The sequence below is a fragment of the Folsomia candida genome, unplaced genomic scaffold (genome assembly GCF_002217175.1).
Source record: "Folsomia candida strain VU population unplaced genomic scaffold, ASM221717v1 Fcan01_Sc002, whole genome shotgun sequence".
In the NCBI taxonomy this organism is placed as follows: Eukaryota; Metazoa; Arthropoda; class Collembola; order Entomobryomorpha; family Isotomidae; genus Folsomia; species Folsomia candida.
The window spans coordinates 18313231-18326867 of NW_019091194.1; the positions used below are offsets into that span (position 1 = coordinate 18313231).

General features: G+C 37.8%; 2 protein-coding genes across 4 annotated transcripts in view; one reads left to right on the forward strand and one right to left on the reverse strand.

The window, feature by feature from the left end:
- The first annotated feature begins 91 nt into the window (after positions 1–91).
- Positions 92–7588, forward strand: LOC110842871 (phosphoserine phosphatase). 3 transcript variants are annotated; one of them, XM_035848712.1, is made up of 7 exons: positions 92–182; positions 2078–2116; positions 4491–4747; positions 5688–5822; positions 6718–6863; positions 6933–7094; positions 7164–7588. In XM_035848712.1, exons 1-7 carry the CDS (start codon positions 150–152, stop codon positions 7256–7258), a joined length of 867 nt encoding a protein of 288 aa, XP_035704605.1. In that variant the 5' UTR covers positions 92–149; the 3' UTR covers positions 7259–7588. The 3 variants fall into 3 exon arrangements, with proteins under 3 accessions (XP_035704605.1, XP_021944405.2, XP_035704604.1); XM_035848711.1 differs by lacking the exon at positions 92–182 and adding an exon at positions 1814–1918; XM_022088713.2 differs by lacking the exon at positions 2078–2116 and having other exon boundaries at positions 135–182.
- LOC118434665 overlaps positions 7279–13637 on the reverse strand; it is a 37158-nt gene continuing 30799 nt past the window's right edge. The window contains exons 5-8 of the mRNA XM_035848710.1: positions 13047–13121; positions 10602–10757; positions 9515–9622; positions 7279–9306 (exon numbers count right to left, since the gene is read on the reverse strand). Of these exons, the coding sequence (XP_035704603.1) occupies positions 9105–9306; positions 9515–9622; positions 10602–10757; positions 13047–13121 (541 nt within the window). The 3' untranslated portion in view covers positions 7279–9104. The remainder of the gene's footprint in view (positions 9307–9514; positions 9623–10601; positions 10758–13046; positions 13122–13637) is intronic.

Genomic DNA, 13637 nt, shown 5'->3' on the forward strand with positions numbered 1-13637 from the left:
GCAGCAATTTAAATATTTCTATTTTGCTGTCAGTGTGAATTACACAATTAACTAAATAAGTTAACCTCCAAATTAATTACTCCACATTTTTGACACTATCTCAAAAAATTCATAATCTGCTGACATAAGTACATACATAACAACTCATCATGGTCATCTCATCTTCATCTCGGAATTTGCTGGTAAGTGCAAAAAAATTGTAATTACGTCCAAATTCCTCATTTCCTTAAACATTACTTAATTCCAAATTAAGTATTCATTTACATATTTAAAGTGCACTTAAAAATAGATGACATGATTGACAAGATTTATTACAACAACATCAATTCAGATATTACTGGTTTGTTTTAAGATAGGAAAAAAACTGGATATTTCTCGTCACGAAAAGAGGTCTGAGCTCTCGCTCTTATCGGGGCAAATTCAAGTCCTGGGATTAACTTGATAACCAGATTTTGTTGGGTAAAGCTGGCAAATAATTTTTGCAACCTTTGAACTGGAATGGCGTTTTACATTTGAATTAATTCATGGCTTATCTTCGACTTCAAATGGGCCGTCGCCGTTATGATGAAATGACGAACGTCTACTTTTTTATTATTAATGCGGATCAAAACTACTTAATAAGTTGCGTTGCATTCATTTCGAGACTTAATTTCGTATGAAATTGTCTCCTACTTGCAATCCTCAGTAGCTTATGCATTACGTTCGTATTCATACTGTCGAAAATAACATGTTCCTGGAACGTGGGGTTTGACTCCACAAATTCATACTCTCTGTTCTCTGTTGTTGTAATCGTGGGCTGAAAGCATAGGGAAAACGAGGATGCAAATCACGCCTGGTAATTTTCCACTGTTTGAATCCACTTATATACTAATCTAAGGTTTGAATATCAAACTATAAATATCATCATGCCTCCTCCCGTCGCGTAATTATGCATGCGTTAAAAATGTAACGTGGAGCGGAAAATAACAAAAAAATTATAATTTGAATAGCACTACACTTTTGAGCATGAATAATATGCATGCTCTGCCTGAATGGCAAAATGGAGGGACAGATTATGCATATGTAGTATGCATAATAAATCTGTATGTATAGATTGCATGCAATTGTGTGTACCTGCATGGAAAATTATGAGTGGTACGGGAATACCTGGACAAATTATGTTATTCGCTAAAAAATTCTGCGGTGAATGGATTTATTTTCTATGTCAATCAAATAATAGGCACGTAATGACTTTATAATTAGTTGACTAAATGAGAGCATGCCTGGCATGAAGGAACATAACTTATCAGCAAATTATACCGAATTTCTGATTTTTTGCTGTTTTCATGAGAAAACTAACTGCGTGGGTAGATCAAAACTTGTACTAATCGATGCACTAAAAGCTTAATTACCATGTTCCACAACAGCATATCGTTGGGCAATTATGTTTAATTTGTGTAAAAATGGTCAATCTTAATAACTTGACAAATTCTTGCCGGGCAGTAAAAACGACGTTTTTGAATCTCCCCTTGCACCCCTGACGGACAGGATTTATGGACAATGTCCTTTAGTGCGTGATGACTTTCTCGTACACAAATAAGTTTCCGGATGAATGTTTCTTTCTATATCCTGGTAGAAACTCATGGCACAGATTGGGCAGAAACTCGGTATTTTCCCCATTTTTCCCCCATATTATTTCATACATACGTATATTCAACAAGAATGCAATAACTATAGACAACTGATGGTGGAAGTCAGGGTTATATTTAGAAAAAAAGACCTTCAGTTTCCTTCCCTTTTATTTCTTACGTACGGGACATGTTTTCCTTATATCACGGTTCGGTTCGTCATGTGCTTTGGGTTGATGAAATTTCTACACACAATTGGATCACTCACCGAATTACGGAGTCTAATCGAAAGTCGGTTCACAATTTATGGGGTAATTTATTTAGTGTTGAGAAAGAGGAAACTCGATAGAATAAATTGTGCTTAAAAAATATCAATTTTTTTGTGGTTTAGTGTGTTTCAATTTAATTTCTGTTGCTCGAGAAAACTCAAGTAATGTGTTTCATTGAAAGGAATTTTATTTGTGAAAAAGGTGTCCAGGATTTATCACGTGATTGCAGCTAGGTCACAGGTGAGTACGTCTACATATACATTTTCATAATATATGTATACACATATTCATGTTGTGGTTGGGTAAAATCTTGTCAATTTATGGTGGGAAAATTGCAAGGAAATTTTTGCAATTTTGCAAAATTTGAGAAAATTTGAGAAATTGTCAGCAAATTACTAAATCCTAGAATTTTGATTTTTGTGTGTGACTTTTGACCTGACCTGTAGTTTATAGTAAAGCGTGCATGTACCTAATCGGAAGTACCCATTTCATAGAAATGTGTACACAAATTGGTTGCATGATTCCGTGTATACAATTTAAAGTCCATATTTACGCTTTCATAATTTTAACCAAAACAAATTATTTGTTAGAGGCAACTATATAAAACGGCTTACTAACTACATAACATGCATGAATTTATGTATGTGTGTGCAGAATTGACATGCAAAACTCATCTGTAAATATGTAACGAGAACGAACCCCACGCTTTTTTATAAACTGTGCATACATATTTACATATGAGACAAACAATGCGTGCCTAAATATAAAAAGTTGAGCATAATGTACACATTTGCAGTGCAAATTTTGCACTGAATCTATAACCCGATGCACTGATCAGTAATAAATATCACACACACGAGGAGAAAAATTACGTAAATTTATTATTATTTTTTTGCTAACTTGATACACACTTTGTTTGCTGACTTTCATTTCGTCCTGGACTCTTGTTTTTCATTTTTATCTATTATTGGCCACAGTGCACAGACAAAGAAAATGGGATGGGTTTGATGACGAAATGTGTACACATTATGGCGTGCAATTTGCACAAGTGGCGAAAAAACAATTTTTGTGCACAAACAACAACAACCCACTCATTCAGGAGGGATGAAAAGTGAAGAGGACACAGTTAATCTTCGGTTTTTTAATATGGACCTGTTTTCCTCGTCTGGTTATAATTACAGTAATTGATTAGAGTTAATTGGTATGAATCCAAATTTGAGAAAATTAAGAAAAAAACATAAGTTTTCGTATGAATTTATTAACCATGAAAATCATGCAGTGATCGATTGAATAATGAGACAACTAATGAAATGACAAATTGCACCCCCTAAAAAAATCATGCATCAGAAAGTGTAGAAAGAAATGAAATGATGATTTATCAGTTTTTTTAGGTGAGATTTGTCTGGGTTTAGTCAGGTGTCACGCAGGTGGGTCATGCAATTTGACGTAATGACGGTCAAGGGTTAATTTCATGTTGACTTTGCTGAATCACGGGGTTGTTTGGTCAGTTTGTGAGTGCTGCTGCTTGCTTAGCAGTCTACTCCTCATCAATTACTTCGGTATCAATGTGTCCATGACCAGGCTGGCTTGTCCGTGAATGACGCTTATTAAATACAGCGAATATGTATTATGCAACTTAAAAGTCATAGAGAATTTCTGCCCAGATCAGTGAAATAAAATCACGCATCGTCCGCGTGCATACCAAAAGCGTGGAAATAAACGATGTCACCGATTTTTACTCCGAGTCAGGGCTTATGCACTCGGCATAGTTGTCTGTCTGTCTATCGGTTAAGCTAGTAAAACTTATCAAATCGATCTTATATTTTGCACACAGGTAGAATATGCAAAATTAGAAATCAAATTCAAATATGGGCAAAATCTGGTGAAAAATACAAAAAAACTGTGCCCACCCAATTGTTAATGACAACCTGACTCGGGCTACATTGTGCATTTTCTGGGTTTTAACCCCTCTGTACGATGTAAATGATAACCTGGTCGTTGCGACCACACCCTTCCCGCACAGCCCCTAAATACCGGAGGAAGTCGTTGAAATTAGCATGGGTCATGACATTCCGTACTTTTTTTGTGACTGCCTTTTGGAAAGCACGCCGTCAAGAAAATAGCACATGGTCTCTCTCTCTCTCTGTCTAAACTTGTTTGTCCCGTCGGTCAAATAAGTAAGATAACGTATCGAATTATTCCATCAACTTCGTCATGTGATAAGTAAAGAACTTTGAGAAATTTAATTGGCCGAGAATGGAGGATCGGTTGAGGTTGGGCTCGTTGGTGTGAATAACACACATAAATAGCGTCACGCGGAGAACTTTTCATTCTGCGGGGTACACATTCTCACGTGCGGACCACACAGAAAGGATGTCGTGGTGGTTCTGATGTCAAGTTTTACATGGGGAGAAGATGCCACCATCCCGCCCGTACGGCCCCTTATTGCATGCATGCACAGTAGTCACTTATTGAGAGTGGGTTAAAGCTATAGTTAACTAACTAACCAACCAAATATCGCAGGGTTATGCATGACGATGATGATGATGACACGGAGGTGGTCGTCGTAATAAAAGCGGAATCCTCTTGATGCAGAGTTACCATTTACTTGCAGAGACGCACAGTGACCACTTATCATCACTACCTCAACCACAACCAAACTCATCCCCCACTCAACCCACACTTATCATCTCTACAACTTACCCGAACCTTATCTTCTTCTTCAGCCAAGATGAGCAATCTCAACCAAGCGAAAAACATTTGGAGGAAGGCGAACGCCGTTTGTTTCGACGTCGACTCCACCGTCATTCAAGAAGAAGCGATCGACGAGCTGGCCAAATATTGCGGAAAAGGGGATGAAGTCCAACAGTTGTAAGTTTTTTGAAAAATTTAAAATAATTTTCGCCCCTTGCAATTCCCCATTTCGCAATATTTGTTACAATTAACTGATTAGAAATATTGCATTTCGCGATACGACTTCCACTTCACTTTGTGCTATCAGATGCGGAAGTGAATGAGTTTGATGGTTAAAAATAGTGTCAATTAGGCAGCAATTGCGTGATAAATGTGACACTAAATGGTAAATAGTCATCCCTACTTTCACCATTTACATGCATAGCTGGATGACTTATTAGTATGGACTTATTTTGCACGTAGACATGCCCATATTTCATCGCGTGATGCCACACACATTCTTTTCATCACCATCAACCTGGTTTGATTCTCAGAGAATGCTAAATACCTACTCAACAACCAGCTGCATGTGAAAATCTGACCACTTACAAATGAAATGCCGTCATAAAAACTTGCCCATGTAGCAAAACTCAACACTGCAGTTTTGCAGGTTTATTGGCAATTTGCAGAAAAAATTGTTTTGTACCTCAGCTGTTTGTGTTAGGAATTTTTGCATGGGTAAATTTCTGCATTTTTCTACCGAGCTGCATACATATGTACATACTACTTTAGTTTATTAAGTTGCGTTATGATTAATGCGATGGGTGCCTAGTTAGTTTGAATGAATGCAAGTCAGCTCACGAAGTGATCACTCGCTAACTGCGTGATTTCTTCTCATTGTATTAATAAAATACATGTGTGAACTCTGCCCCCATTAATTTTGTGGCCTGTAATAACACGGCCAATAAGACGTTAAATGGGTGCATGTAGCTCGTTACGTATTTATTTTTATACTTGTGACGAGTTCAGATTTTACGATGGCTCAATATGCACATATTTTCATAGCGTTGCTGCTTTCATACAGTTTTTGAATTTTGTGTATGAAATGAACTTATGTATTTATTTTTGAACTGCTTAGAACGATGGAGGCGATGAAGGGCGGGATGGACTTTCGCCAAGCCCTCGCCATCCGACTGGACATCATCAGACCGACGTCGACCCAACTACGTAATTTCATCCACGGCGAGAAGCACCGTCTCACGCCTTACGTCAAGTAAGCAAATTTAGTAGTGCTTATGTAACACGTGTTATTATTTACCATTTTGATTCCTTCTTCGATAAGCTATTTGACCGCGAGGTCATTCTTCTTAAACTCGAGGAGGTTTTGGGATATGAATTTTGTCATGAATTTTGAAAAAATGATGTAACAAGTACATGGAATTGAGTTGAAGGATTATTAGATCAGGGAACCCAATGAACTCGGGGAATATGTCATTGACACAATTATAAAACGATACTCGATTCCTTATCTCACTCAGTGCTTATCTGGCTTCCACTTATTTTTGCTAGATTAAACTCATGTACAACGTCGTGCCGTAGTTATTTAGTAGATGGCCATGTTATTTTTTATCCTGGACAAAAAAAAACAACAACAAGCTCGTTGTCCTCCCTCGTTTTCTTGGAGAATCCAGAATCGTACATAAAATCCTTTATTTGAGAGGTCATGCGTAAAGGATGTGCTGAATTTCACATGAGAGAGCCCTTAAAACATGGAATGTTCATCATTCTTTATGCACACCCCTTATCAAAATTTTGTTAAGAACAGCAACTTCGCCTGGAAGGCTGTTCACTTTTTTTGCTTATCAAAAAGATGGGACAAGGTTGCTTGTTGTCGCCGACGTCTTTTTATTCACCAAGTTAACTGGTAAATAACAAGTGATGAGTCTCGTTAAAAAGAGACACTCCTCCAGTTCATCCAATTAAGCTTATTAAGATACATACGTAATAATGTTACGCAATGTATTCACAGTTCCATTTTCATGTTTACGGATAACCAAACAAGTTGTCAACAATTTTTCGTACAATACGTGTTGCTCAACTTTTTCATTTTACATAAACTTTTAATTAATACCATGTAAACTAATTGACAAATTTATCCATTTTTGCAGAGAACTCGTCTACGAGCTTCACAAACGGGAGAAGGAAGTCTACCTGATCTCTGGCGGGTTTAAAAGCATAATTATCCCAGTCGCCAAAGACTTGAATATTCCGACCTCCAACGTGTACGCGAACAAACTCAAGTTCTACTACGATGGTGAGTACGGCTCAAAAGTAATGTGGTCATTTTTGAAAAGAGTTACCTAACCGAACTTGATTTCTTTAGGGGAATACGCCGGCTTTGACGAGAACCAACTCACCTCCCGAAGCGGCGGAAAGGGCGCGGCGGTTCGCGACTTGAAGGAAAAACATGGCTACGAGACCGTCGTCATGGTCGGGGACGGCATGACCGATTGGGAAGCAGCCCCACCAGCAGATCTGTTCATTGGTGAGGGATTAAAGCGAAATTTTTGGTCAAATTTTTACGTCAAATTGTAATTTTCTTTGAATTTTCCAGGCTTTGGTGGCAACGCGTACCGACCCGAGGTTAAAAATAAGTCGAAATGGTACGTCACAGATTTCCGCGACCTCGTCAACGAGCTTAGAGACTAATTTGGAAGGAAAAAAGTAGCTTTTTTTTAAACTGTAACGTTAAGTTTTTTTGTTCGCATCTCGCTTTTTATTTACGATTACACAAAACCGACTGTTCTACACTGTACAATATTACGTAGGAGAAAAAAGGAAATATTTTATCTACTGAGACCTTTATACTTGTTAATAACATATTTAGATTAGAGGACAGGTAATGAATTATGTAAATAATTGTGTAGTATTATTTACCCATTAAAACATACATAGCTCTCTTTCTCTCTCTGTAAAATATACACACAGTTTAATTTAATTTAGTACGAAGACAATTAAATACAAATCTATACACATGGATTTTTAATCAAAAAATAGAAAAGGATTTCTTCTTCCATGCAAAATCTGTCCGTGGCAGGTGGCTGTTTTCATGACTGGTTTTTCATATAATTTGATTCACGTGGAGAAAATAATTCGAATCCAATCAGTAAATACGTTGCACACGTAAAACTATTATTTATGTAAAACAATCGGAACGAAATACATAACGCCATGAATCGCAATTCTGGACGATGGTATTAATATTACGAAATCGGCCACCTGCAGGGCTTGCTATTCGATTACATATGTATGCATGAAAATAGATCGAGATCACAGGGCGGATATGTATGTACGGAAAATCGCTGAAATATATTTATAAAACAATGGTACAATATTTGCGAAATATGTACGAAAAAAATAAGGATTTTAACTAAATTTATAGTTTTTGATGTGGATTTTGTTACGATCCAATTTCTTTAAGCAAAAACATGTCTTATCACATTCTTGAAATGCTTACAAAATTATGGATTTATAAAAAATATCTAAAAAAATTTACATATTTGTCAAATAGCGGAAATATTTCTGAAGAATGTCTCAAAATCTAGAAACATGTAACATTATTTTGAAACTTTTGTCCTCCATAAGATTTAGGGAACACTTCCCACAAATCTTGACCATCGATCGTCATGAAATTCAAAGTCGAAAACATACATATCCACCCTCTGTCCATCCCATCCCGTCTGCACGGACCTTTTTTGAGTGCACTTGGTCTATCGTGAAGGACTTTTTCTTCTGTCCTCTCCGTTCAGTTCTGTTCTCCTCGTTCTTGTTCTGTCCAAACATTAATATTCTGCTGACTGAGTGATGTTTCGCATTACATTTCTCTCTTTGTGCTCCTCTCTCCTCTCCTATCTCTGTCTGTAACTGGAGTCGGCTGCTTTTTTACCCCTTTCTCCACGCTCTTCACTTTCACATCATTTCCAATTTGGCCTATTCCTGCCAAAAAGAGAAGGCCCACCTGCCGGGTCTTTACAAACCACCACCACCACCACCACCGTTCAATTCATGCATGAGAACAAAGCAGCAGGAAAAACTTTCTCTTCTTCCTGTTGCCTCGTGGTTTGGTTTGGTTTGGTTCTATTGACGACGGCATTTCGAAAAACGGAGTACGTACGGGAGCAAAAATCGATCCCCATTAACGCAATAAGCTCACTTTAGAAGACCATACCAGCTCCACGACTTTATTCTGCCGAGGAAAAAATAACACAACACAACAACACGAGACGGAATGACGTCTAATTAATCATACACAAAATACATAATACATAACTGGCCGTGACATTTGACCCGATTAACTTACACTAAATTTGATAAGACACATTACCGGATCGATTATTGGTACGTAGATGTTTCACCCACCAATTTATGGAGTGAGGTGAGGGGACATTCATTTCAGTGAAGAAGTGGGAGGGATGAGATTCTAATGGTTTGCGACACAGGGTAAAATGGGGTGTTTTTATTGGAAATTTGTAATTGGTGAGTGGTTGTTGCGTAATTAGAGTAATGTGGCCTGGACGAGAAAGTAGGTTATGACTGGGACGAGGGGGAGGACAATCCAGGTGGCGAAGTGTTTGACGATGAGGTCGTCCAGGTTGGTCATCCTCCAGGCCGAGGGATCATCGAGCAAGCCAAATTTCCCCAAATCTCGCCAACAGTACTGCGAGGGGCATTTGGCGTAGAGGAAATTGTTCCAAAATCTGGAAAAAGGGGGACGATTATGTTACCATTGGCACATTTGAGTATGAAAATGTATGATAAACGTCCATGGAAAAATGAAGGTTTGCATTTGTATTTTATCGTGGCAGAGAAAGAATCAAAAGTTGGAGATGGTAGGAAAGATAGGATTTTGCGAGAGATTTGCATATTTTTTGCACGTTCGACGCTATAAGTATTTTGACAACTCACCTCGGCAAGTTGGCAAAGTCCTGGTTCGAAATGTCGGCCCGATTGAAGGAGAATTTCACGGGGAAATCGTTGTCCACGTTGCTACCCGCCTCCAGATATCTGTCAAACCTACAAGTGATCAGACAAGGGACGTCATTTTGATACGCTTTCTCTTAATTATTTATCTACTAACAAATGAGAATATTTTAGTTTGGGCAAAATTTTCCACTCATTTAATAACGAACAAAATTCTCTTTTTTGAATAAAGTTTTCTTAAAAAGTTACATTTTCAGGGAAACAGTCAATTAGTCGACAAAAATAGAAAATTTCTGTATGATCCATACTCCATCCGATGAGAAGAGAGCTTCACTTCTCGTCCCAATTTCATGGAATTGTGTGTCACCCAAAAAGTTGGCAGACGTTTCGATTTTATACATTTCACATTTATTGCGACATTGCAAAAACGTCGCACGAGACGAGACAAGTCTAATATTGGAAAAATAATCAATCCTGATGAATTTTTCAGTGTCATTTTTGTCATTGTCACCGCCACGGATTCAACAAGAGGGTAGGAAACTAGACAGGGAAGGAATTGTGTCACAAAGCTTCCGTCATTAATTGACTGACAGCTAAATAGTGACGACGATGATGCCGCGACTATCTGTCAGATTAAAGAATAAGTCGTCCGAAAGGAGCTGAAACGGGGTTGTGCATTAAGAATGGGGTTCCATTTTGTGGAAATGTGACCATGTGACGTCCATCCCGACTTCGAATTTGAACAGATTTCCTGCAAAAACTTGGCTCAATATTCTGAAGAAATTTGGCCAAATTTTCTACGGAAAAGCCGTTCAAATTTCTAGTCTAGAAACCCTCGTTGACTAACAATTTATGGTGAAAGTTTATGGTGAAGAATTATGCATAAACAGTTCTGCAGAATAAAACAGGAATTTCTGCAGGAATATGTAATCATCAATTTTGCAAAATACAATATCCATCAAGCTTTTGTCAATTACTGCAGAATTCGATGATTTCCACTCGGGTCATGTTAATCATAAAATATCCATGACACCCTTTCTGCATGGCATCTCCCCAGTGTCACAACAATTACCTTACATACACGCCTATACTGCCGTCTCGATACCGCACCTCGGTTATCGTTCCATCCACAGGAATCGATTCGCAGGAGGAGGAGGAGGAAGTGTCATTCAAATCTGACGTGGTGGTGGTCGTCGTTTCGTTTCCTCCTTTCCCGATGTCAACATTTCTGTGCAAAAGTCATAATATCGAAATCACTTGATTGATTTTTGTCCCGAGATTAATTTCGAGAAAGTCAAAAATCATTAAAATCATGGCTATTTTTGTATCCTGATCAATTCCCAGATTTTTAGGCATCGAAATAAATATCTCTACTTTTTGTGATCCAGATTTGACTGCATGATGTCGTTTTGGTGGCAAAATTATGAGAACTTTACACCAAGTTTTTATACCAAGACGCCAAAATATGAATACAGATACTTTCTCAATCAGTTTATATTCTAGTTTTGGAGGCTTCTTCACTCCCCGTCGGACTTGGAATTCTCGTCACGAGCACAAAATTTACATCAAACTTTGACAAGAATATTCTCAAAGTCTCGCGTCTCGTGGTGATCTCTCAAGTCGATTCGATTCGATACTGATCTCGGTTGCACAAGGTTCGCGAGGTGACAGTTTTGCATGTGTTACTTTCAAACATTGTATGCGAAATTGTGCACAAAGCATGATTTACTAAAGGACAAAAACATGTAGCAAAATTGAAATTTCTTAGGAAAACATTAATTAAGACAACACGCAACATGAAATTTAAAAAATCCTAACGCTTGCAAATCATAACTAAAAAAGCATACCGAAAACATCATTTTGATCATTTTGCCGACTAAAAAAACATCAGTTAACTGAAACAAGATTCGTCAAAATGCAAAATGAGATTTCTACTCGAAATAGAAATATTCGCATTAATTACTCAACCAAAAAGCATCCTAAAATTAATTTGTCCCCCAAAACCTGAACCTTTCCACTAGCAAAAAAAAACGCACCCTGTTTTAGCAACCCTTGACGCCGCGATCTTTTCCTTCCTATCCGTTGTTGCATTTGGATTGATGGTGGTGAGAAAGTTTTTCATATTCGACATGTAAAAGCACTAGACTCTCGAGAAACCCGTCACCCATCAGATAACGTCCCTTCCCGTCCCTCTATTACGAGTATTGATGCCAAACCCACCTTGTTAGTCACAGTTTGCTTTCGTTGGGCTGCTATCATAATAATCAATACAATGCGACTCCTACTGTACGGCCTACACAGCAATGCCAACTTGTCAACGACCACAATAAACTATTTCTAGCCGTGTTCGCACAACATTTCGTGTCGCAGTTCATGACTGACACACTTAACAAAAATTTGTAAGATGAGAACCTGTGGCAAATTTCAAAAGACTTAGTAAAAATAAATATTTTTCCGTTCAATGAAATTTCCACATATTTCTTTTGTACTTGACGATGTGGTCTGTCTGTTGTCGTGAAAGCACGCTAATTGAACCGTGTACATAGGTATGTACGTACATAAGCATACGTAACTCTTCATAGAAAGCCGTGCATGTAGGTTTGGCGTGAAAGTCATAATACTTGCTCGCAATTCTGTGTACAATTCCATTCCTCGGCCAGTCGGCGAGTAAATAAATATGTAATTATTAGTCGCTATACTTGTAGGTTTTGTGTAGATGCGTGCCTCCTTTTCGACCCTCCCACCCGCCTAATTTTAGCATTTTGACTTCAACTCGGCCAGGGGTGAACATGTGTATGTCCATGTTACGCTCGACATTACGAGAGAGGGGTCAAGCTTATTTCCTTTCTGCATCCTGTCTGAATGACCCCAACTAATAATTGGCAGGTATAAGCTCCACTCATGAATTATGAGAACAAAGCGTTCTTCCCGATTGATATGATTTGTGACCTTTTGGTGGCGTGGTGTTGTTTGTAGCGACTTATTGTGCAACGCGATCTTGTGTAAGAGTGGGTGGGTGGGTGTAAGTATGCTGAATTCTTCATGATCAAATGGACATTCATTCCCAGTTGGAAATTGCTAATCTGTTTTGGACAGAGGGTGGATATGTATTTATTTTCGGCGTTTTCGTTGGATGATGACCAGTGATTAAAGTATGTGGGTGTGTTAACCATAACTCGTATAAATCGCAAAAATTTTGAAATATTTTTTATATTTTTCTAGGTTTTCAGACATAGATATTTCCGTAATTATTTGAAAAATATGTAAATCTTTTAGATATTTTTTTTCAAAAATACATATTTTGTAAATATTTAAGCGATGTGAGACGAACTTTTTTCTCCGAAGAAATTTTACCGCAAAAAATCCAGAGGACTAAATTCAGAAATACAAATTTTGCGCAAATTTTTACTTTCATGGTGTTTTTCGTACATATTTCGTAAAAATTAAATACACGATTCAGCGATTTTTCGTAAATACATATCCGCCCTGTGGTCAAAATTTATTCAACTCCACATACCTCACGTCTCTCAGGGGGCTGGTGGCATTGGTCAGAGTGAAGGCAAAAATTCTAGCCGCGATTAAAACTCCGTCCCTGGAAAGAAGAAATTGGACAAAATTTGAACAAATGTGCAGGGGCATGAATTTCTAAGAAAATAAATACATGTTTTTTTCTTGTCGATAATTTGGCAACAAAATATTTGGGAAATAAGACGACACAAGTATCGTTAAATATCAAAAGAAGAATGATTTGCAAAACTTATTCATGCAAGAAAAGAAAGAGCGTCCAACTTTTTTGTTGAAACCGTAACGAGCTCATTATTATTCGCCCAATTGAGCAAAATAAAGTACAAGGGACGTGCGGAGAGGGTGTGACCTCTGTTTGAGAGGGTCATATCCCCTTTGACCGTTTGCATATGTAATATGTGCTAAAAATTTAGCACATCCTTTCAACAGGACCCCAACTCGATGAAGAGATAATAACGAGGAAAGTTAAAAACTGTTGTTATCATTATACGGGAATATTCGCCAAATTATCGGGATTGACCAAATAAAAAAAAAGTATGGAATTCATCCACTTTGAGGATAAAAAGGTTCACTACTTGACACT